The sequence below is a fragment of the Ammospiza nelsoni genome, chromosome 1 (assembly GCF_027579445.1).
Source record: "Ammospiza nelsoni isolate bAmmNel1 chromosome 1, bAmmNel1.pri, whole genome shotgun sequence".
In the NCBI taxonomy this organism is placed as follows: Eukaryota; Metazoa; Chordata; class Aves; order Passeriformes; family Passerellidae; genus Ammospiza; species Ammospiza nelsoni.
In genome coordinates this window covers 121,324,799-121,350,730 of record NC_080633.1, presented here as the reverse complement: position 1 = coordinate 121,350,730, position 25,932 = coordinate 121,324,799, and the positions used below count along the sequence as shown (strand labels likewise).

At 38.5% G+C, this 25,932-nt stretch overlaps 1 protein-coding gene across 1 annotated transcript in view; it reads left to right on the top strand.

Annotated features, from left to right (window-relative positions):
- The window catches only part of EYA1 (EYA transcriptional coactivator and phosphatase 1), a 146,441-nt gene that overhangs the window by 44,658 nt on the left and 75,851 nt on the right, over window positions 1-25,932 (top strand). Inside the window, exons 2-4 of the mRNA XM_059468836.1 lie at window positions 16,779-16,828; window positions 18,241-18,368; window positions 20,198-20,260. Of these exons, the coding sequence (XP_059324819.1) occupies window positions 16,779-16,828; window positions 18,241-18,368; window positions 20,198-20,260 (241 nt within the window). The remainder of the gene's footprint in view (window positions 1-16,778; window positions 16,829-18,240; window positions 18,369-20,197; window positions 20,261-25,932) is intronic.

Here is a 25,932-nt window from a genome sequence, read left to right as displayed (position 1 = left end):
ACAAAATTCCTTCCCAAGACCCCAAACTCAAAAAAGAAACAATCACATCTCCAGCAGGACCAACAATCTCACACCCTTCCTAGCAAGATGGGGTTAAAGAGGTAAGGAGGAATATATAACAAATTGATCAGTATCAGAGAGAGTGATCCCCTACAAACAAAATGCAAACACCTTCTTGATCCTACAGAATATTTAAGAGAATAAATTCCCCTGGCAAATACATGTGAGTATTCCCCCAGAGAAGGAAATTTTAACAGGCTTGTGTAAAGAAAGGCAAACTGTGTAAATTGAGTAATGAAACAGTAAATTGTGAGAGCTGGAAAATCATGCAAGGTGAATGTGGGCATCGTCAGCTGTTGCTGGCAGCTCAGGAATAAATGGAGAGCAAAACCTTGAGCCACCCAGCTTGTGGTGCCACAGGAGTGTCCTCAGTGCCAGTATAATTCAGAATATCAGTGATTCCTACTTCAGGGGTTCGGATCAGGGGAGATGAGAGAGTGAAATCTAGATGATTTCACAGAGATGATCTAATATATACATCTACTCCATTCTCTTAGCTGCAGAGTCAAGAGGAGGGAAGTGAACATCTGACACGCCATGGGGCAGTCACCCCTGTGGGGGAGAACAAGCTCCAAGGAAGGAATTTGCAACGAGCTTAGGGGCGAGACACCGGCGTGTTGGACAATGCATTGACTTCTGTGATAAATGTTCTCTGGAAAGTAATTTCCAGAGCTAGCAAGGAATTATGTAAATGGAGAAATAATCAGATAAGGTGATCAAGAGTGAAGAAATGAAACAGTCTTTCAGGGCTCAGTTATGAACAGATGATTGGAATGCATTTAGCAGTACTCAGCTAATGAAGTTAGAGTTATAATTGAAGGCAGGTGAGGAAACCAAACAAATTTTAAATGATAAATCAGTATTTATGTTTTTTAGTCTTGGAGGAAGTCAGGACTTCAATTTTTTTTTTTTTTAAATTTCTATTCTGTAAATCCATTCACACATTTCAGAAGTACATTTTTGGGGATTTTCCAATAATGGAGCTAATCCAAGACCAATACAACTGATGAAAATTTACTGGATTTACTTCTTTCAGTAGAACCAACCCTACAGAGATGTTAATTTGGATAGCATGGCATTTGATGTTAGGCAGGGATAGATGCTGTGGCTTATTAGTTCTGGGATGGAAGGAAAGAAACACATTGTGATATCCTAAAGGAGATATTAACTCCCCTGAGCACATGACACCTGTGTGGAAATCTTATGAAGTCTAGGTATCAGTATTTTTATTAAATATGAGGTTATCACATTTCCACTGATGTCTGCCTGTGTACTTTCATGTTTATTGACTGTTAGATGACATCACTGCTTTCTGATTGCAAATACTTTGCATTACTGCTAGCTCTCAGCTATTTGAGGGAAGATTTATTGGTATTATCCATGGATCTTTCTACCAAGAGAAAAGCTACACATGCTTAAACAGCACTGAAGTTGGAAATTCAGCAGGTATCCCTAAGCTGAGCAGTGCAGTTTTATTAAAGCAGAGAAACTTGCAAAGTTAAAAGCAAGCTCAGGTGAGTGTAAAGATTTGGCAAATCAGTGTCTCTGACCAATCTCTTAGATCTCTGTGATTTATTGGGATTTATTCATAGTTATGAGTTTCTAAACCAAATGTAAACAGAAGTCTTCTCTTATTAAGGCTCTCTAAAGTCTACTTCTCTTATTAAATGAATAGGAAACATTTTTATTGCTTATTAACTTACAGCTATTTTCTCACTGCCATTCGTTTCAAGTCATTTTATTTTACCCATTCAAATTTTGAGGAACTGGTGTCTTGGTGAACTTCAGTGCATCCAAACATGATGAGATAAGATAGCTAGTCCTGTCTCCAGCAACCTGGACTGTGAGGATGGCCTCCAGCCAGCAGTACACAACCCCCTTGAGGTCAGGAGGACAACTGATGGGTACCACAGTCCACCTTTGGACTGTACTGCAGGGCAGTGGCCTGGGCTGAGGCAGACCCCAACATTGGTTGACAGTAACCTTGTAATGTAGGACCTGCTCAAATGCATTTCATCCTGCACATTCATCAGATGGCAAAAAAAATTTTAGGCAACCCCACATTACATTGATGTGAAGAAATAGTTGACATAAAAGTTGCTGCTTTAGTACACATGCTGCATAACTATATACTATTATTTACTTACTTACCAGGAAAACAAGAGGCAAATCCTGTAATTCATCAGCTAGTAGAGAAAGATTTGTATGGATATGTATAAAATATATGTATAAAAACCCCAACAAACCAACCTTCAACCTCCTGCTGTTCTTGCTATACTGCATGTGCCTGAGACCAATTACTGTAATGCTGATTCTGTCTTAATTCAAGCTTTAGAAATGCATACATAATATTTTATAGTATTTTGAAGGTGAAGATATTAAGAGTGTTTTCTCATTTAAAAACTCAAACAAACAACAAGGAAAAAAAATAAATCCAGCTGAAAGCAATGATTATTTTATGAGAAAGGAGATTGAAGAAGAGAAATACACTCTAGGGCTATCATTGCTGCTTTGTGGCAGCTCTTTTTGGGTTTCACAGAAGAACAAGAGCCAGCTGAGGGTCAGCCACTCTCCATCTCTTGGATTTCCCATTTTCAACTGTTCCTGAGACCACCACACAGTTCCTGAGCCTATTTTTTAATCCAAAACCATTCTAGATACAGATTAAGCTTCGGGAGGGGGAGCCTTCATTCTGGAGACTTGAGGGATGGGTAAAATTCATCAGTGGCTGCAGGGGCTCGGGATGCTTTAGTGAATGGCCAAAGCCCACTGGGGCTTGGTGGAGCAGGAGGTGTCCTCAGCCAGGGCAATGCAGCCCTTGTGTCCCAGGCACCATAAGGCATCACATGCAACATTCAGTCTCCACAAGTTTAATTCTGGTTTTTTTTCAATAACTGGTCATCTGCAGTGGAGTACATTGGTAGAATATATTTCAAACTAATGCATTTCCAGGCTACTAAAACTACTAAATTTTTCAAGGTGTCTCTAATTTGGGCTTTTGTGCTCTCCAAAAGAGCTATTAAAAATCAGCCCAGTTACAAAAAATATCCTGCTTGTAATTACAGTGGCACTAGATTCACCAAAGACAAATAAGCATTTCTGAGTTGCACTCAACACATTCCTTACACTGATAGCAGACAGATTGCAACTTTTTAAAAATCAAATTGTAAGGGCTAAAACCAGGTTACTCAACTTTGTTTCAAGTTCTTCATGCAGTTGTCTGTGGTTGTGTGTAGCTCTGTGTCCTTTTCTCCTTAGGATCTTGCGTTCTTCTGGTACCACAGCAAGAAAAGCATTCTGCCTCTGCCCAGGGTGCAGCACCCATGCTGTGTCTCTCAGCCCATGAACTGGCATCCAGTGCAAGATGCATTTTTGTTTGTCTGGGCCTAGTTTAGCAACACCAATTGATGGAGGTGGTTGTGCTTGGAGATTCCTGCATTGTGCAAGGCAAGGCATCCCTAAAGATGCATTTTCAGAACTTCCTCAGGTGAATAGCTTGGGTGGATATGAATGCTTCACTCTTTTGGGCATGCAGAGGTGGTACAAGACAGAGGATCAAGGTATAGGATTTGTTTTTTAGATACTGGAGTCACAATTTTGCTTGTTCTTAATTCTTGTGAAACTCACTTGAAATTTTTGTTTTAACCTATTTCCCTCTTAATTAGTGACAGGTTTGCAGGGACAAAATTTCTGACTGTTGTCTGTGATGGTTTTCTTCCTCCACTTGAGCCCAGGTTTAAAAGGGATCTGTCATCTTGTGTTTGTGGGCTCAAAGTGTAATTATGAATAATTGGTTTAAGAATTAAATATTTCTTCAGAAGGGTATATTTTAAAGCAGGATATATATGTAGAAAATCTGTATAATGCCATTAATTACAAAAAAAATTTCCATATTAGTAGCCTGGAAGTATCCAAGCAGTAAAAAAGAGTTTAAGTTTTGTTTACACTTTGGCTGCAAGAGGTGCCTCTCTTTAAGTATTTAGATAAACAAACCAAAGCTGCTGTTTTCATTAGCATGTGACTCAGAGCCCAGTTTCCTTACCTGAGAGAATGTTAAACTAAAATTCAGTGGCAGTAAGCAATTTGATCTCTTGCAAATATGAGTCCTGATAAACCTTACACTATGGAAAAAAAGCCCCAACAATCCAACCTTCAAATTTTGTACCTATTGACATTGCTTAATAAAAACATCTCCAGTGCTGGTGCTTCTGGGTGTGTTTCCAATAGCAATGTGATTGCAAGGCTCCGTGGATAAAGTTACCAATCCTTTGAATTCTGACCTTCAGTCTAAAACAGCTTTAGAGGTTACTCTTTTTCCTTTTTGTGAGATTGCAGAGAAAAAGTTAATGCTGCTGGAAGGAAGCGGGGGAGGGAGCTGGGCTTGGAGATGAGAACTGGGTCTTTGAAGCCATCTGAGAAGTTTTCCTTTGGCCTTGATTTGTAACAACAAATATTGGCAGTCTGAGTCAGTAATTATATGAAGTTTCAAAATAGAGCCGAATGCTCCATTTTGAAGCTTCTGTGAATACAATTACTATTGAGACCAAATTGATTCTGAGGGAAATTATACTGTTGGGTTTGACAAAGTCTGAATTCTTTGGGCAGCTGTAGCTACCAAAACCTAAGACTAGCTTAAATCCATTATCTGTGTCTACTGGGAGGGGACACCTCACAACTGGGTCCCCTGCATTGACTGGAAATGTTTCCCTCTCCCCTGTGGATGAAGGTTTGGATGCGCACCTTCAACTAAATCCTTAATTTTAGATGATTACACATAGGTGAGAATCTGCTGAACAAATGATGCTCATGATATAATTACTGTAAAGTTTGGAAGAATTTATTGTCTTAAACTACCTAAAAACTGTTTCTGGGGAAAACATGGTTGCAAGTGTAAAATAAATCATAGGACTATTTTAAATTACACTTCCACTTTGTCCTTTCCATTACGAGGCCCACAATGGGGAATATTTATGCATGTCCCTTTTAGAAGATATTCAGATCACCAAAAGAAAAAATGTGTGACTAAATGTTTCAAAGTTAAGGATGTACCTATTCACTGTATTCAGCTCATGGAAGGTTTGTAATTTGAATGTGTATTGATGAGTTACTTATATTAGTTATATATGCAGGTTTTTCTTAATAATTTGTCAAAGTCAGCCTGGGTTGTTGATCTTTCAACATTCTTTCTAATTCAAAATGCTTTAATCAATAATTATTTTCTCTATATAATATTTTTGGGGGTTTTTGTGCAACCTTATGTCAGTAGCTGAAAAATTATGTAATAATTGGAACAAATAACTAAAATACACTAATGATCCACTGCTCCATCTACTGTTGAACAGTGACATGAATAACACTCCAGAAAAAAATACAAAATGCATTTAGGAAATAAAAGCAAAATGGAATTTACAACAAAAAAACCCTATAGTTTCTGTGGTTAGAGAACAAAGATCTTTTTCTAGCCAAGTAAAGTATTCTGAGTATGACTAACTCAGAGTTAAAAAACAAAGAGGAACTTTCCATCTTCTTTTTCACCTTATAGGAGGTGCTGAGAAAGCTGGTTTTGTTCACTTAAGTGGGAAAAAGTTGGAAAAAAGACACTGTAGTATTACTGAGCTGACTGATGTCATGCAGGGTGCTGCATTTATATCACTGGCAAAAATGTAAGTTATTGCTGTGAAAAAAAATTTTGATGGTTTTTAAGTTCTACCTTTATTCTAGTAGCACTAAATGGAAGATGAGGAAGGCCTAAGCAGTCGTGGGAGGGTGAACTATGGAAAAATGGCATGTGTGTGAAATGATGTGTTTTATAGTCTTTGCAGAATAACAGGACTTGATTATTTTGTCAGCTCACTGGTAATCTCTCATTTGTAGTGTGCTCTTCCTGCAAGCCAGTCTTTGGAGGAACTACTGATTATAGCTTTTATCACCCCTTAGAATGCTAGCGAGCTGCTTCTCATCATCAGTGGTGCGTTTGATTTGACTTGTTCATTTTTATAAGCAAATTATTATTCACATATCACAGTGAAGGATGATTCTTTTCAAGGTTTAGGCAGTTATGTTTCCATGCTGAGCTGGAGTAAAAGCCTGAATGTCAATTAGAAAAATTAGCTGTTTCTTAAGGAAGCTCGCAGCTTGCAATTTACTTGCTTGATTTCACCCCCTATCTTGTAAACTGATAATTCTCCAAACAACTTTCTTCAGACACATCTCTGTTGTCTTCAGCAGGACTTCTTTTATAAGTAGTTACATGTTTATGTTTCTTTTGAGCAGAGGTTTTTTGTGCAACAAATAAAAGTAGCACTCCGCTGGTTTTTAGGTACTGCAGACACTATTAAAAATCCCCCTGTAAAACTCTTGAACTTTATTGGAAAATGGAAGGTAGTTTTCTATAGCTCAATTTAATAGCTAAAACATTGCTAAGATGAAGACTCTTTTAGTTGGAAAAGGTACATTACTTTTAAACTTGGAGTAGATCTCAGAGCTCTGCCCTCAGGATGCCACAGACGTGGTGTCTAAGTTTTTAGGGAAAAGTCATCACTTTTAGGTAAAACATCCACTTCGGAGGATGTGGAGACCAAAGCTTTTCAGTATTTTTGTGTGCCAGTCATTCCCTTCATGAGATTTCTAGAAGAGACAAATAATGTAGGGTGTTAAAAAATACCAGAAGGGAAATGATAGTATTATATACATTTAAAATTTAAGTTCATCTAGGAAACCTTTCCTTCACCCTGCCAAACTATTTTTTTATTTTGTATTTAGAGTACTGAGTATATATATAATTTACACTACTGGTGCTTGTACACACACTATTTTTTCCTCCCTTTAACATAAAGCTTTTAAGATGCAAGAAATCTACTGAAAAAAAAAAAACAAGCACTCTTTCATTTTGGAGAGTGAAAAATCGAGGTACAATAAGGGATTTGCTTTCAAACTGGACTTCTAACACTTCTTCTGTGGGCAGTGTCTGCATTTGTTTGTGTCATAGCTGTCAGCTGTTTCAGAATCATATGTAAGTCATGCATTCATTCAAAAAACTAAAGCAGCATCTACTTAACATTAATAAAGATTACTATTTCCTATTTTTAATTATGCTAAAGGTTCTGTAATTTGTACTGAAGTGATGGATTGAAAACAACTGCAATGGCATGCAAACTAGCCAAACTAGCAAACTGGGGCCAGCAGTTCATATGTGTTCTGGCTAAGGACAATGACTAACAGCACATACCTTTTCTTAAAACACATTACACACAGACCTTAGTTCAATGTGAATTTTATCCAATATATCTTGAAAGAATATAATTAAGTTGTTCTTCTTAGGCACACTGATAATTTTTGGACTGAACACTTTAAATTGTTGCTTTCTGTCACTTTTACTGTTTGTATTTACCAAGGTCTTTCTGCTTTTGCTCACATGAGTAGCATGAGACAATATGGGCTCCTGTCAAATGCTGCAAACTTCTGTTCCAGCCAGGGATGTCTCTAGGCAACAGCTGCTATGTGTAAGATAAAACTTGTATGGAGGCATAGGAGGGATATTGCTGCTTCAGAGGGTTCTGACGTCGCACTGCAGTTGTTATGGGAAGAGCCAGGTGGTGGCTCTCAGGAGCAGTGGGATACATCTTTTGCTTTAGTGAAGTATGGTCTTCCTAGGCCTATTTCTGATATTAAATATTTCAGTAGTATTTCCTGCTCGGAGACAAACATATGAACATCCCACTGTTCCATATCCATCTTACATCTAATTTTTCTTAATTACCAGAACATCTGTAATTGTGGCACCTAAGCACCCAGTAAATGTTGTGCTCCAGATGGACCCATTTTACTTGTGCTAAAACAAGTGTGTGACACTGCATATGAAGTTAAAACCATATTGCATGAGTAATGGTTGTAATAATATACCCAGTGGCTTGTTGTGCATTTGATGTTATGTAATAGGCCTGGTCCTTCACTTCTTAGGACTCTTGTGATGCCAGCTGCATTAATGGGAATGCAGAATCAGGACAAATTTAGGCATGATGTAAACATATGCAAATCCTATTGAAATCTCTGTTCCAAACCCAGTATTAGTGCAATTGTGGTTTGAAAATGATGTTGGGTGCCAGTGACCAACAACCCACCCTGCACTGATTTGGTATGCAGTTACTGGGAAGAACAAACCCCAAAAGATAAGTAAACAAACCTCTTTTAAGTAGGTTTCAAATTGGTGCAGTACTCAGCTGTCATAATTAGATTACCTATTGAAATAAAAAGAACTGTACTCACCCAAACCAAATGAGGATCTAGTCCGTGGTATCAGCTGTAGGATAAGTTCATAGGTTAGACCCTATCACGGGGTAATGATATACACTGATCTGAAGTCCAATCTTCAGACATCAGATAAAGAACTTTAAGGCACTCTTTAATGGCTGTATAAACACAGAGGACCCTACTTTATCTTATATTCCCCATCTAGATCATTTATATAGCTTCAGTTCCCATACTGCTTACATGCCATACTACAGAAGAGATTAAAAATTCAAAGCTGGTTCTTTTCTTGCAATGCATTGCCAACACCCTTTTTCTGATCATCTTAGCCTCTGTGTAATTTATCCCATGTTTATCCTCAATCATCAAGCTCTGTACATGTGTGTGGGGATCTGTCTTACTTTAATTAAATACAGAGACTGGGCACACTCCTGAAGTTATTACTTAGATATAACTCCCAGTAGGGACTATAAACTAAACAACAATAAGCCTGTTTCAGTCACCTTTACATTTAAAATACTAAAATTTATTCATATATTTGTGCTATTTGGTTTTGGTGGGGTTTTTTCTCAATATTGGAATGAAATAGATTTATGCTAAAATTTGCATGCCTCAGTGAAGTCACAGTGAAGTCACACATTTTATTCTTCTAAAATATTTTTTATTTCCACATCGTCATTTAAGTATCACTGTTTTTGAAAAAGAGTTTTGAGTTGCATTTTCCAGTGTTAGATTGTATCTCAAAATAACAATATTCTATTTTTTGAGTTTTTCTAGAAAAAAAAATGAACTTTTGCTTTATTAAAATCTGTGCCTGATATTATTCTTTTAATAGATGTAGCTCCTACAGTCAGTGAAGCAAGATGTGTCTTTATATCAGATTGAGCAGAGCTTTTAAAAAATGATCTTATTAACACTGGTAAAGAATTCAGTGGTAAGCATTTTCCAGAAGATCGTGGCTGTTCCAAAAAAGTGTATAGTTCAGAAAGATTGCATAGCCTTGTGCTTCAGGGTTTCAGTGACTTTTACCTGACACAACTGTGTGACTCCATAATAAGTAATTTGCATTTCTTTCACAGTTTAATATAGAACACGGTAAATAGTTTTCTTGGCGTGAGCTGTGGTTTGTGACTCTGAAGAAGCGATGGGATTGTGTTTGTGCTGGCTACGCAGACGGGCCCAATCGAAAGCTGCTTATTTTGACCTGGCTTCCCATATATGGTGTGTGACTGTCCCGAGATCCCTTTTCTCCGCTAAACAAAATGAAATCCTAGGTGCGTTCTCAGCTCGAGGTTGACTTGTAGCTTTGCAAACCGATCTGCTTTCCTGAAGTATTCCCAATGTACTTGCTGCAAAATAATGTCTCACTTACTGGGATGTAGTAGCCAGAAGATATTTCTCCTCTAGAAGTATTGCTTTCACATTCACAAATTAGTTAATTGAAGGTAAGGATATATTAGCAGTGAATAACCACAGGTTTTTGTAAAGAAGAAAAAAAAGTTCTGTTTCAATCTGTTTATACAGTATAAAATTGGGGGGGGGGGGGGTTTGCTGATTTTTGGTTTTGTTTTGGTTTTTTAAAATTTAGTACTTTAGACCTGGAATGGTATTAAGACTTCTTTTTTGGTACTATGAATCGTTACGCTGTTTTCCTCATCATATTTGGATTATGAGCACTGAAAAACAGTGCAGAAAAATTAGCATTACGTGAAGGGAAAGATACTGTCTGCGTAGTGGAAATGCTCTGGAGAACGCTGGTCAAATTTAGTTATTATGTATGCTATAATGTTTTTTAACGTAATGTATGTATTTTTGAAAGAGTTAGGTTGTTGTTGTTTTTTTAAATTATGAGCAACTAAAAGTTCTGTAATAGAAAAGCATCATAAACCCATTTCAGTTTAATGGCTTACTAATGAAATAATTTAATTACCTATTGATTGGTAAAAGCTAAGGTTACTTAATGCACAAATTTAACTCTGTGCAACCATCTCTTCCTTCTTTGGAAACATTTATATGGTCTCTGGAAACAGCCTTTATACAGTTTCAAATTTTAAAACTTTAGTAAGTGATTCATAATAATTAAAATATGAATTTGACTATATTTGCAATTGTTTTTAGGTGTACAGATATTTAATGGTTTAAGTGGTTTAAACCATTTTAAAAGTCCCAGATATTTTGTTTAATAAATACCCTTAAATTGGAGAAGGGTAGCTTAAATAGTTTTAGCAGATCCTTTCTTTACAAGGTTGCAAGAATCTCAGATATTTGAGAACAAATCTGTTACATATCCAATCAAAACGGCATGTCCGGACGTGCACGCCGGTTGTACGCTTAGGAGCCTCTATGAGTATCCCTGTTTAGCTTCTCTTATTGATATAATGTTGGTGTCATTCCGGTTATTCTATTAGGACGGCTTTAGTTTAAACCCAGTTTACAAGAGGGGACGCATCTACGGACAATTCAACTTTCTGAATGAGGAGGGGCCCGAGGGATTTTCAGGAGTGTTTCTGGGGTGAGGCTGAGGAAGGTGCAGGGAAGGGGGGCCCTGCCGGCCGGGCGGGGGGCGGAGGGGGCGGCCGGGGCCGCGCAGTTTCCGCGGCGGAGCGCGGCAGCCCCGGCCGCGTTTCGCCCGTGCAGGACGGCTGACTTCAGACCGCGCAAGCCTCGTTGCAGTTGTTGCTTTTAAACCAATAAGGCTGGGACAAGAGAATAGCTGCGGTTTGCATTACAAAAACAAAAACAAAACCCAAAGGGGAAAAGAAGAAAAAAAAAAAAAGAAAAGGAAAAAAAAAAAAAGGCGAAGGGGAGTGAGAAGGCAAGCGGGCGCGGGAGCGGCGGCGTGCCCGCAGGCAGTGCCTGGGCAGACGCACACGGCTGAGCAAACAGACGGCGGGGCTGCAGGCAGCCTCCCCCGGCCGCGCTTTGTCTGCCCAGCCCGGCGCGGCGCGGCCCGGCCCGGGGCGCTCCTGCCCCGCCGCGCCATGGGAGGCGCGCCCTGAGCGCCGAGCGGCTCCGTGAGTACCGGGGCGCGGACAGCGGCCGCACGGAGCGGCACGGGCGGAGCGCCGGCGGGGAGCGGGGGAGGGAGGGAGGACAGCGGCGGGAGAGGGGCCCTGCCGCAGCCCGGCTGCCGAGCAGAGCGGGGTCCCGGCGGCGCCGAGGGCAGCGGCGCTTTCCGCGCGTTCTGCCGCCCCGGAGGAGAGCGGCGCTCAATTATAAATCACTGGGTGCAGCATTAATTTTGGCCGTAGTTCAGGCTGGGATTTGTAGGCTTCCCGCAAAACAGATGTTAGGAGGTTCTGTTTATTGTGATCAGCCAGGTTTGGGGATTCTCCTGTTTGATTTCCTCGAGCGCTAATGGTTCGGCAGATAGCAGTAACGTGATGGGGAGATGGTAAATGGGGGGGTGGAAATAGGCACGTACGGTACGAAACCAGCAGATCTTGTTGAAAGAGACATGAGAGCGTGAGAAAAATAATAAAGAAAATTGGGAGGAAGAATGCCTGACAGAGATTTTGACAGTGCTTTCTGAAGCAGGAAATCCTTTCGCTTAATATGTTTAAAGTTTCCAAACACCAAGGAAAACATGCAGATCCCCACAGGAGAACTTTTCAAGATGACAGAATGAACATCTACACAACTGAAATATCTGACGTTTATTGACATTTTAGGTGGCTTATTCAGAACGGTGATCTTAGAACAAGGAAGTTAAAGACATTCTGAAGTCTTGTTAAATTTACATCTTCCTTTTGAGCAACCAAGACCCACCAAACATTCTCTTGGTGTTTCAAACACCAAGAGGAAGGACTGCCCTTTACAGTGCAAGATTGATTCTGGAAAAATAAGGTGTTAGTGCACTTAAAAATGCTTCTTTGAAGGTGGTTGGGGTTTGGTGTGGTTTTCTTTCTTCTGTAAGCAAACATTCAAAATTGAGGTAAGCGGAAGAGATAAAAGCTTTCTGGGGAAAAAAAATGATAGTGTGTTTCGTGTAGTTTGTTTAAATTTAAAAATGAGCACCGGGGGGAATTTGGAATAAGAAGTGGAAATGTGGTGTAGTGTATCATTGGAAGTTTTTAACATTAGATACCACGTATAAAGATTATTTTATTTTCCAGCCCATACTGAGATGGTTCACAAAGCATCTGCCAGAACGCAGACTACTGTTTTGGGGTGTCAAATAAATGAATAGTATTGATATGGATATGCATTGGTAGAAGTACATTGGTATACATGTGTGTAAACACATTACAGAATTTCAGGTGTATAAACACATATACACACAGTGTTTTCATGTTGCTCACAAACCTATGACATGCAGTTTTTAGCCAAGCACCTCGCTGCTGTCAGAGTTTTCCCAAGGCCTGGAAGGGTCTGGAAATGAGCAGTCATCCCCTCTGAACAGTTCTGTGTAGTGACAGACAGCTTGAGTCATGCTTCACCTTAGGAGAAAAAAAGAATGAGTAATCATTTTGTTTGAATTGCAATAAGTATGAAATATTTCTCAGGAGCCAAAAAAAATCTTGGAAAAGCAGAAAGACATTCTTAAATGGCTGGTCATAATAGAAGCATTGTCACATTGTAGTATTTCTTTCTTAAGGGGAAGAAAGTGTTGGGATTTCAAAATGTTTCATTCATGAGTGTATGAAATGAGCACACAGGATAGCACTTTAAACTGGCAATTAAAAATTTAATAACCGATTACTTGCTTTTAATTTAATAAGTGCAATTTGTCTTTGATGTGAGTATCTAATGAAAAAGCCCAGCCTCTTGGAACCCAGCATTATATGATTATTGGAAGAGTGAAAGCAATACCAAGTTTCCTGGGTTGCCAGCAAGGTGCCTTTCTGCAGCCAATTGGCATTTTAGTTTTGTAACATTTTGGCTGTTGAAGCCATTATGTCGGTAGATACTGACTGCTTTGCTCTTTTAGGGAGGTAAAGAGTGCTGTTGGGGAAAAAGTCCCTTTCCCTCCCTCCCTCCACCCCTTCCTAAAAATGACAGATTTTTTTGTTTTCCCTAAGGAAGAAGGAACACCTTCATTTGAAAACTGCCATTGTCTTTGAAATTTGCTTCTTTAAAGAAGAACTGTATTTCAAGAGAAAACGTGTGTGCTGGCTATAGTTTTCTGGGTTAAATTCTTATTTTCACTTTGAAAATTTCTTTTCAGCTGGAAAAATGTTTTAAATTATAGCCATTAAAAAAATTGCTCCTAGCAAGCAAAAATACTGTGGAAAACCTGTAATTTAGACAAGTACCTATATTTTATTTGCTCTGTGTTGCTGAAATTTAGAATCTCTTCCCATTTACAGTTTATTTTTCACAGAACATTATTAACTTTTTGGCTTCATACATGATCTTCTGTCAGATGCTTTTGATTTGTAATTTAGCAAAGTATAATAAACAGTGCAAAAGTCATGAATTTTCCTCTGCATCCTGAGCTCTGTGGTAGGGAAAATGTGATAAAATGTGTACCTTAAGTCTTGTTTGATGATCTCTCAAAGCAAGTTTGCCTTCTGGAAATAATTTCTGGGGTTGAAGAGCATGGTATTAACAGATTTAATGTGGCTATTCAGTGGATTGGTGGAGTACTATGTGAGGTTTAACAAAATGAGAGAGACAAATTGAACATCAACAAAACCTACATCTGTGAAGAATTATAAATTTAATTAGAAAAAAGGGCAAACTTAAAAGACCTCATTAACTAATCAGAATTTGATGTTACTGATTTAAGATTCTTAAATGGATGAATTTTAAGTAGCTTTGCTATCATTGTCCTTTTTTTCTTGCCATGTACTACATAGTGCCCAATCTGCAGTCTGTATTAAGGAGAAAGATGTGAATGTTACTGACAAAAATCAAATTATACAGAGTAATGTTTTTGAAGCATTAAGAAGAACTTGTATGCCATTCAGCCTATAAGGCATTTTTAGTTTAAGCAGAGCATTGAGTATGAAGGGGGTGTGACAGCTCCTTTTTTTTTTTTTTTTTTTTTTTTGTGACCCATTTCTATCCAGATAAGGCCAAGCACTTGGGTTTTTTTCCCCCCACTTTTTATTTGATATGTGAGTTATGTTGCCAAACTTCAATTACCCAGAAACCTGTTGACAAAATGGGAATATATGAGGGAAAGCACAAGCACACACCACCCAGAAATGTTTTTATTCTATGAATTAACTGGTCGTCATAAGTGTGGTTCCTTACTACGTTGTAATTTTGTACTGCACATAAAAAACTGAAAGCATGTGAAGTGTAGCATTTTGTAAACTGTAACTAATTTCAGTCACATCTGTGTCTAATTGTTGTCTGCATTCGCATTCTTGAGAGTAGATTTATTTTTCCTGGACCACTCTGTGGATTCAGCTGACCAGCCTAAGTGAGGATTAGTTGTTTTAAAGTTATTTTGATTAAAGAGTCATTTTTAAATTTGGTAACGTGCAACACATGGTTTAAATAATCCTTGAGACACAAAGGAATATATCTAAAGTATGTCTAATGAAAATGAAAATTGTGGATATGAACTTTCACAAATCATGGAGTGTTGGAGGACATTTAAGATATATATTTAATTCACTGTGAATGAGCTGGTTATTTTTTTTGCCCTGTCCCACAAATACATTAATGAGATCTTTCTTGCTATGCACATACATGGACATGTATATATGTATATGATGTATATATTTTCAAATGTACAGAAGTTGCTATTTTTGTAAATATTTGGTACTTAAAATAGTGAGGATTACATTTTTTTAAATTTGAATCAAGTATTAATAATTGTGTAGTGTATGCTGGAAAATATCGGTTTGTTAAAGCATCCATTTGGAAAAGGAAGTTTTTTCTATTATAAAAGATGGGTTTTAAAAGATCCTGTGCAAGAGGGAGTGAAGATAGCTCTGTAGGCAAACTTAGTTCTCACCTATAATTTTTTCCAGGTGTTTAGAAGTAACAGCAGAAGCATATCCTAAGGCACTCTGCAGCAGTTTCTGGGGTAAAGAACTAAGGGGGGAAAAAAATTCCTTAAACCAAAATGCAGAGTTTTGACTCTATCTGCAAGTCTAGTTTGATTTGGCATGCAGCGATGTATTGAAAAGCGTGTTACGCAGTACTTTAAGTGCCCAGTTATAAAAAGATTGATGTTCTTCAGCATGCATTATTGCATGCTTCTTGACATCATTCGTAATGTTCTTCCTTGCCTGACTGCCCCTAGCAGTTGTTTACTCTTGCTAGTAGTAATTCCGTCTGTGATTAAAAATAACAAAAAACCCACCCTACAGACACATAAGTAGGATTTGCTCGGATGATTTTTATGGCACTTAAAATGCCTCATCTCCCTTGTCTTTGCTCTGTGATCATTTAAGAGATGTCAGTTCAGGTTGAATGGAAACGCACAAGAAAGCTCCTCACTGCAGACATTGGGAGGATATATACCTTGCCCAGGGAAGCTTTCGTGTGCTTTTAAGCTAACAGTGTCTAGGAGTGCATTTCCACCTGAATTTTATCACCTGCTGACAATTGTTACTGCCTAAAGTTTGTTAGTAAAGCAACAACGTTTTTCTGATGGAATATGAAAACTATTACTCACCTGAGTTATAAAAGGAATGATTTGATTAAACTAAAAAATTATTGGTGGGCTTTCCAGTGGAAAAATATTCTTTTTCTTCATGAGCGACCTCAGAGGTAAATTCTACAGCTTCCTCCCATTTATTTAGCCAGAAATATGCTTTTAAGTAATTTTACCAGAAATCTCATTAGCAACTGAAATTTTTAGGACTAAGACTATGCAATAACATGTGGAGTTTTTATTTTAGTTTGACCTGGCTGGAGATGGGCTTCTTTTAGAGGTGGTTCTGTCAGGCTGTGTGCTATATAGCGGAGGTCTTTACCATAGGTAGACTTGCCCGTTGTTATTCTCTACCCCTCCTCCCCCAAAAATACCATCAGCATCTCCAGCCCGCCTTTGGGGTGAGCTTGACTGGTGGGTTCCCTGTGGCACAGAGGAAGGATGGCGAGGAGCAAAGGAAGAAGAAAACCAGTGTGATGAGGGCAAGAATCGGTCCGGACGGAAGGAGGGATGAGAGGAGCGGAGGATGCTGCGGGGCTCGGGGCAGGAGCAGCTGGTGCTGCCCTTGGCGGGGTTACCTTTGCGGGGTGCGGGCCGAGCCGAGCCGAGCCGAGCCGTGCCGGGGGAGGAGGGCTGAGCCCCTGTGCAGCTGTCACGGGCCCCTGATGAATCACTATCCCGTCACTTGGCTGCCGTCCCCTGGCGCGGGGAGGAGGGAGAGCGACCTGCCGGGGAAACAACAGTTGAGCCTTCAATTTAAAGACAATATGCCTTTCAGGGGCACCGCACCCTCCTCCTCTCCCTTTGGATTTAAAGGACAGAATTGTCATCCATAGTGATATCCTTTCTTTAAATTAAGGCCTCGTAGTAAAGTGGAGTAATAGAAGCTTCTGTTTGTTTCCCTGGTTTACAGGTGCAGAAGTCCCAAACCAGTTCAGATGTTGCTGTTTCCTCAAGCTGCAGGTAAGGATTTGATTGAAAATTGCTAATTTTTTTACAAGCCCTCTATTGTTGGTTATTTTTTTAAACTTCAAGTGATTATGAAAATATTTATTCTTGTTTCTCACTTTAAGTAGATGAGTAATTGTTGGAGCGTAGGTTTTACGTGTGTGCAACCAAGTCTGTAAACCATGAGCACATAACTTTTCCACTAAATTGTTTGAGTTTATATTTGATGCAGGCATTTTGAACTCATAGCAGTATCATCTTCTTCTTTTTGTGTAGATTGTTTTAGGTAAAGAAATATTAAATGAAGAATCTATGTTTAGAATCTGTGATAAAACTTCAGTTAAAATACAAAAGCTTCGTACCTGAAATGACACTTAGAATATTTGTACCATTACTGTAATTTTATATATAATTTTAATAGTCTTTAAAAGAGCCTAAGCATTACTTTTAAACTGAAAAATTACTAGCTCAAATGCCTTGGAGGCACAGTAACCTATGAAGTTTCTACTGGGAGCAATTACTTTGAATGAGTACGTCAAATAACAATATCAGAAGTTTTAGGTATAAAGGCACAGAAGGGTAGGGAACTTCAGTGATAAGTCCCACCACCAATCAAGGGACATGTCATGGTGGTGATGACTGTTGTCCTGTTAATGTAGGGCCATTGAAAGCACAAATATGAAATATTTAGCCGCTTTAATGCTGTTTAAACGTTTAATTTTTGCTTTAGCTGGGAATTTTTCTTTCCTCATTTTGAGTGAGCGACAGCTGCTGAGGTACAGCAGAGTGCTCAGGCACACCAGCGCCTGCATGGACTCACTGCATGTCGGGCAGATCCCTTCCCAGTTGGGCACGCTTTATGTAATCCACAAAGCAAACAAGTGAGCAGACATAATAATGTTTTAATGCTGCATTTGTTTCAAAGGAAACAGAGGAACAATTAAGTAGTTTGCCAGAATAAACACATACATCAGGAATATCTCATTCCCTGTCAGTAGATGATAGGTTTCCACAATTGCTTCAAGTGTTTTATTTGTTTTGGAGGCCCATTATATTGCCACTGAGTGGTAAATCTTGAAAAAGCAGTGTTAATTTGTTTTCAAGAGAATATATGTCTTCATATGTTGGGGATTCCATCTTTGTACGTATTTTAAAAATACGAGAATGCATCAATTTTTAAAGTGCAGTGCTTGGAATCTAGGTTTTATTTAGTTACAAGCTTCAAAAATAATTAAAGTAGCTTTCCACTCATGTTTGGGGCTACAACATGAGTTAAGCACTGGAAAAGATCAAGTTGGGAAAAGTAGTTAATTTTTTACTAAGCGTTTCTGGGACATTGATAAATAGCAGGCTGCATCTCATAAAGGCAGTTCCTCTGTAATTCATGTTGACTTATGTCACTAAAACAAGTTGCATCTTGTTTTCAGGTCTATGGAAATGCAGGATCTAGCCAGCCCACACAGACGACTAAGTGGTAGTAGTGAATCCCCCAGTGGTCCAAAACTTGATAACTCCCATATAAATAATAATTCCATGACACCCAATGGCACAGAAGGTGAGCCAGACTTTTTTTTTTTTCAGTATTTCATAATTTTTTTTTTTTTCTCCTTTTTATCTTTGGTGTTCTCACAGTCAGCACGCTATATAATGTTTTTCCATTTTAGATGTTCCGTGTTTATTCATATGTTACATAAAAGCAATGTTCAATGTTTATTAGTAGTTACTATTATCAAGTTTCAGCAATAGCTTTCATTACAGGTTTATGTTTCTTTCATGGGGTTTGAGTGGACAGAGCAGGTAGTATGTGCAGAGCCTAAATGAAAAAAAAACGTCAAAAAGTCAAAAAACTGAAAAGGAAATTTAATGATGAGAGAAAAGAAGTAGGTGTTTACAATTGCCATAGTACAAAATGTAATTTTTCAGTCTTTCTTGCTATTTTGGTATTTCTTTATGTCTCACTTTTTGTAAGCTCCTAAGGCTATGAGAATTTTGTCAAGTAGGCTAATAAAACTGAGTGTTGAAAGTTCCTTAGGCTAGCTTGCTGCTCTGATGGAGTGACCAAAATTCAAACAGGTGTAGTAATTCAATGGGGTAAACTGATACCTATTTCTCAAGAAGCAGTCAGGCAGTTGATAAGTTATGTTTGTTCTCAGTAGAATACTAACAGCAGAACAACCTAACAGCTTTGCCAGTAATATAATACAGCTATAATACATATAATAATACATATAATGAAACACAGAAGGGTTTATGCAACGAGCAGCAAAAAATGCTCTTTCCTGAAGCATTTCTATGGCAATAGTGGAAAGATCATATGGGACATTTAACTGGCTGTGTGAACAGAGATTTAATGCATTACTGGAAGACAGAGTCATGCAGATTCAGTATTGCTCTTCAGTATAACTGTATAAGTAAACTGCTACAACTGTTGTAGCAAAGATATGATTTTTTTTCCCCTAAGAACTGGGTTGTAGTAGTGCTGTCAAACTCTTTAGGATTGTGGACATGCATTTTTCCAGGAAAGGCACATGTCAATCAAGCAGATGTTGTTCCCCCCCTCAATTCCCCACATATCTTTGTTATTCATTGTAATTGGAGTCCTTGGTAGTGGGGACAGTTTATGGGTTATCAGATTAACAGGGACTTGCGCCAGACTTGTGTGTAATTTGCTTTTTGCTATTGCTGTAAAAGTATTGCTTCAATCAAATATTAAGCCATAAAAAAAACCAAACCCTTTTTAAAGGATAAATAAAGTGCTTACTGTGCTCATGGAGTTTAAGCAGGAAAATATTTTATGTCCATAAATTAATCTTCTTCCTTTAAAATATACAAGTATGTTATTATATTTTTTATATCATATTACCAGGTATATACCACTTTTGGTACATGATAAAATTGCCCTTTCAAATTAAAATTCCTTTAGCTCACAGAAGCCTTTGTTGTAAACTTCATGAGCTTTTATACCTTCTATATAACTTGAAGGTTCTTTTGTAGCAAAAAAAAAAAAAAATAGGGGGTGTTTCTTGAAACATTGAAAGATGTTCATCATCTGACGACTTTTTGTTCAACATGTAGTGCCATGTGCATCCACTCTGAGAAATGCTTAGTATTACTTTGTCAGGAAATGAGGTATATGTTGTATCTGTTAATGCACTGACTTCAGGTAGAAAATAATTTTGGAAATAATATCTCAACTTCTAGGTAGGTATCAGAGTTTATTGAAGGAAGTCAATTAAACCATGGTAACTTATTTGTCTGACACTACAACTTTCCAGTTTAAAAGAATTTGGAGTGAATTCTACCCAGAAAGCTCTACCTTGCAATAGATGTTTGCCTCCTGAGATGAAGCCAAACGGTGTTCTTTTGTTTGCCCTTTTCCCTCAGGTGACATGACCCTCCTCAGCACTGCAGACTGGCTGCTCAGCCCTAGCACACAGAGCCCTGCAGGTTTGGGTGCTGCAGGCGTGGGCACTCAGCATGCGAATTTGGATGTTGTTCCAAAAGTGTCCTGAGAGACAGCTTGTGCTTGGCCGTTCTGCTCTGAGCTCTCTAATTTGAAAATTCCTGTCTCTGATTGCTCTTAAGTGACAAAGAAGGAAAAGTTTTTCAAAGAAACTAGAATAATTTATTTCTGAATGAGATGTGTGCCAAGAGACAAAATTTGTAAGTGAAGCAGATCCCTAAGAATCTGAAGGTGGAATTTTTACTGCTTATCTGTTTTATCTTGAGAAAATGTTTTGTTAGGCTCCTTGAGCTGCTTAAAAGACTTAAGAAGGAGTGGAGTGAATGAAGCAAAAGTTTCCTATTTTTTTTTAATGAAGGTTGAAGTAAAATTATTTTTTCTGGGATTCTTGAAGCAGAATCCTGCTGAGCCAGAAGTGGCTGATTGTAAGAATGTGGTTATAAGGGCTCCCTGAATAACTCTTTCTAGATGCTGCAGTGTGGTTTGCTTGATTGTTGCACATGGAGTGGAGATGGGGGTTGCTGAATCTTCACATGTCAAATATAATATGTGAAATCAGCTTCTACCATGCACAGATTCTCACTAATGTGAAAGAGCCCTCGTTCCCTAGCATAAGAGATCTTCATGTGACTGAGAAGAAGGGCCTCTAGGTATTTGCATGTTATAAATATCTTGTAAAGATATGTTAAATTTGATTTGACTATGGGTGTGATTTTGACAGGGTTCCATACCCTGAAGCACAGGATATGTTCACTAGATGAGGGGAGGGGAAGAAGAAAGAAGAAGGGAAAAAAAACCCCTGTCCCAAAGTGAAATGGCTGCATTTCAAACAAATGTTCATTAATTCCTCTAAGGCACATTTTCAGACTTGTCTTCTATTGATGTTTTTCTGGAAGAGGATGTGGTTGGAAGATAGCTCACTTTGTTAGCTAATATTTTTAGCTTCACACTTAGCTGTAAGTTTTCAAAGCACTGAATGAGGATTTAGTTGTGTGATTAAGTCTGAATTTAATCTCTACATGCAGCTTATATATAACTCTTTGTGTGCTTAAATTCACTTTGAGAGAGCAAAATTCTCCTCTTGGCCAGGCAGCATGGTCTTCAGTGACGGGGAAGTAACAAGGAAATTATAGATCTTGACCAGACAGAAGTTTCCCAGGATCAAATGCAGAGGACTAAAATGTCTGGCTAAAGGCAGTCAGAAAAATCAGGCCTAGTATGCCAAGGTGATGCTGACTATATAAATACAACAGTATTTGAGGTTTTCCTGTTCTCTTTAAGTATATTTCCACAACATACCCTCTATTGTAGAAAAGAGCAGGTACTGGACACCATCAAAATTATGGCCTTGTATAACGTGCCTAAGAAAATCTCTTAAAACAAATTACTGGAGTAGGGATCAAAATCTTCATAGTTTTGCTTTATCTCTAATCTTCCTTTGCCAGTGAATTGCCATGGTGGGTTGATACTGAAGGAGTTAAAGGAACAATAACAACAGAAGCTCATAAAATTGCCATTCATTAAGTTTTATCAGACAGCTGGTGGCTATTCCAACACAGTGCCCACTTTGGTGGATACCCTTTAGAGGGGAAAGGCCGTGAGTAATCAGTAAACTTGAAAGGAGTAGGAAATCTGTTTTCCATGGCAGACAACTGCATCCAGTTTCTGCCTACGATGATCTTTACTTTTATCTTAAGAATGTAAATCAAATCTGATGGATGGCATAGAGTGAGAAACAGAAGCCTGTGGCCCATCATGATGATGTTTTATGCAACTGAAATGGAAAAGAATAGATGAGGACTGAGAGAAGGAGCTGTTATTTTCTGAGCAACTTCTCTTCACTCATTTAAGCACTACAGACCTGCTACTGCCCTTTTATTTGAGCGTTCAAGAAGGAAGGAGGGAAGGCATTGTCATATCAAGTGGGAAGGGAAAATAGATAACAAATTGAAGATCGGATTTTCAAAGATACATAGGAAGGGAGGCTTCAAAGGGAGTTGGACATCAAAAATCCTTTGGAAAAAAATGATTCTCACTCTTTAAGTACCTGCTGCAACATGAGAATGAGATCTGACACAAAGGCAGTCAAAGCTCTCCACTACGAGACTATCTGATTTGTGGCCATTAAAAAGGTTGTTTTAAGTCTGGTGAACATAAATCCATCTTCAGGGTTTCAAAAGGCAGCACTGTGTGGTATGTTTGCTGTCAAGTTGCAGTATTACAGAATGGAGAAAAAATTGTTTTCAGTATTTCCTAAAGTAATGGGGGAGTAAGATGTTAAAATCTATAGAGAGGGTAGAGCTGATTGCTGTTATGGCATGCGATGTAGATTTCTCTAAGTAAATTATATTTCTGTAAATTATATTTCTTGAGATTCTAGAAATACCTTGTAGCACTCAAAATAGTCTTTCAGTGTTACAATTAAGCAATTCACATTGGCAGTGAATTATTTTTAATTTATTCTTTTTACTTAATTTTTTTGGCTTTTTGTATGCTTTGGGATGCAAAGTTATGGTAGGTGATGGTAATCAGACAAAATAATGCTTCTTTTGGTGATTCTGGTTGAATTCCAGTACCTTTTAATTACTCATTTCTGAGGTCCTGCTAATTATGTATGCTGAAATTTCTATACTTGTGTTTGCACTAAGGAGCTTGATGGTATGAAACTTGTAATTGATACCTCTGTGTTTAGACATCCTGAAATAATAGCATACTAAAGGTAGATGTAATATTTGCCTTTTAGTAGGGTATTAGCATCAAGAGCTCTGGATCCTAAATTCTTTACTCATCCCAGAAGAGTGCAAGAGGACCATTGTTTGGCCAGAGGCAAAAACTGCAGGGGTCTTGGGCTCCCAAATGCAAGCTGGGGGTCTGTAGAGGCTAGTAAGAGCCTTCCACTTGATGTCACTTCTGGAGGATAAAAATCAGATACAGCTGATTTATGTGAAGGCAAGGGGCTGACTTGATCTATCTTTTCTTCCCTGCTCTTCACCTTTTTTCCTTGCTGTATTACACTGGCTTCCTTCCAGACTCTGTCTTATCTTTTATTCTTCTGCTTCACCAAGAGTCTTTCTGTCCTGAGCACATGTAGCATAATGCTCTATTATTTCTCTTTCATAGGCACTTGGCCAGTGAAATGACTTGTCCACTTCTCTGCTGACTCGAGCAACTCCTGTTGCAAGGTCTTGGGGAGGAGACTGGCTAATAAATATTTATTTACTTACTGTCTTTTCTATATGTATGTGCATCCATTTTTGAAAGAGTCCCTATTTCAGTTTCCTCCGTAAGTTTTTCCTGAAAGAAAGGACCTCATTTAAGTGATAAGTTAATAGCAATACTGGTCCCACAGGCATTTGAGGTAAACAAAATACTCCAAATGACAAATTACTTTTTTAAAAAAAGGAAAATCTTAGAAGCATTATTATTTTTATATAATTTATTTTTGAAAGCTTCTCAGATAGATGTTCACAACACATGCTGTTTCAGACAGCGGATGAAGTGTGGTAGTGTGAGAGCATCCTCTGAGTGTGCCCAAGGGCCCCAGAGTGGTTGTGCACAGACTGTGGAGTTTCAAGGGCCTGTGAGGATATCCACTTCTTTTCTCAAAACCAGCCACAACACATCATCCTAGGAGTGGTGTCTTTCCAGTGGGAGCAGCCTGTTATGCATGTGTGTGTACAGTTGTGTGATTCCATACAAAAATGTCACATGAAGTGTCATTTGTCATATGCCTGGCCAGTAATACATGAGATGAGAAGGAAATTCAGCCCCAGCTGTCACTGTGCACCTGCAGAAGGAACAGAAGTAGAACATCTTAGTCAAAGATCACACCTTAATAGGGTAGTATTTGAAGAGCCTTAGCAACTTCAGACTTGTGGCTTGATGATGTAGCATTTGCATTTGCACTTTATTATCTTCTGATGGATTTTGCTTGTCCCAAGTAGATAAAAAAGCATGAAACTTGGTTACACTTGAGGGTTAGCCATGTCATTTCACCCCTGGTCAGTGAGTGAAGTACCTGTGTCGCCACGTTTGGTGAAACAAGCTAGGGAATTTGCTGCTGCTGGTGCTGGCTGGAGGGGAACAGAAGCTAGAACTATCTCTCTTTGTCCAGGGGAATTTGGCTTTAAGTCTGTCAGTCCTGGAGTTCAGACACTGGCCAAGTGTAGAGCATATTATTTCCCATTTATGAAAAGTCCCACCTGCTTTGTCATTGTGCTTCTATCTTCATGAGATAGTCTTGTGTCTTGTAATGGCAGAGCAGGCTTGGCTTCTCCATGCTGCTCTCTTGTTCCCATGAAAACCTCCATGTTCCCAGAAGGTAGTGAAGACCACCTTCTTTGCCCTTAATGACTGGGCCTGTGATGTTTTGTGGTCATTTTGTCTGGCTTTGGTTAAAGAATATGAATACTGTTTGGGAGCACTGCAAAATGTTAAACATGTGCAGATTCCCAACTGAAAAGAGGAAAATTTAAAAAAATAGGAAAGAGAATAGTCCATGACACTTTTAAAAGTATTGGTTTTGGATATATGCTGCCTCCATTTGCAGGGGAGAGATAAAAACATTTTGTATAATTGGACATGTGAGTGTGAAGGGATAAGAACCTTAGTTTGACTCAGATACTCTCATCTCCTAGCTGCAGTGAATTTTAACCCTGACTGTACTTTCAGATAAAAATCCAAGCAGAATCTTGCTTAGCAGCTGCAAACACGGTCCAGCTTTGTCTCTATCCAGATGTTTTTGAATTTTTTTGTGATTTTGTTTCTGATTTTGCACTGTAGCAGTGACACCATTTCTTTGTAAATTTAAGGTTTTTACTGCTAGATGACGAGGTACGAGGATGTTAAAGCTCTTTCACCTTAAATGCACAAGAGGAAGATGAGAGTCTTGGGGGTGTATGTGGTAAAACCACAGCCCAAATATTGGGGAAGTTTTGAAGCCTCTCACATCAGAGGAGGGGAAAGAAGGGAACAGTCTGGGCTTGAACTAGAATGTGCTGCTTTGAGCAGGGACTTTTTTGAAAACCATACAAAAATTTAGGCTGGAAATTACCCTCTGGTAGTTTCCAGACAATAAGATTCAGGAAGAGTTCTCTTCTTTGAGGAGCAGTAACAAGTAAGTTTATCAGGCTTCATGGTCAGGAGTTGATGATTTGATAATCTGTGATAGACAGAGACAATAATATCCTGGATAGGAATTAGTATAATTGAGTAACCTGTAACCTTTTTATAATTGCAAGATTCTTCACTACAAACAAAGGGCTGTTTGAATAAAGTAATGGAAAATATAATCAGCTTAGAGGTTCCAGGTAGAATTCTTGTCTTGTTGTTAGTAAAAATTATCTTTATGCTTCTAGGTGAACTTTGGGCTTCTGCAGTGAGTACAGAAACAGGATGATGTCAAGCAAAAAAGTGTATGAATAGCAATTGATTATGCATAAAGTACTTAATCAAGATTTACATGGTGTTTAGTTACTACTATTATTTGAAGATGCCAGCCAAAATAGGGCAAGAGGTTGTGTTTTTATATATGTCTATAAACTAACTACCACACTTTGTTGAGTCTCTTGTAGCCCATGAAAGAGCTGTCAGCCAAGAGTAATTTAATTTTGCCCATTTTTTTGTAAAATACAAAGAATATAACATCATAGTGTTA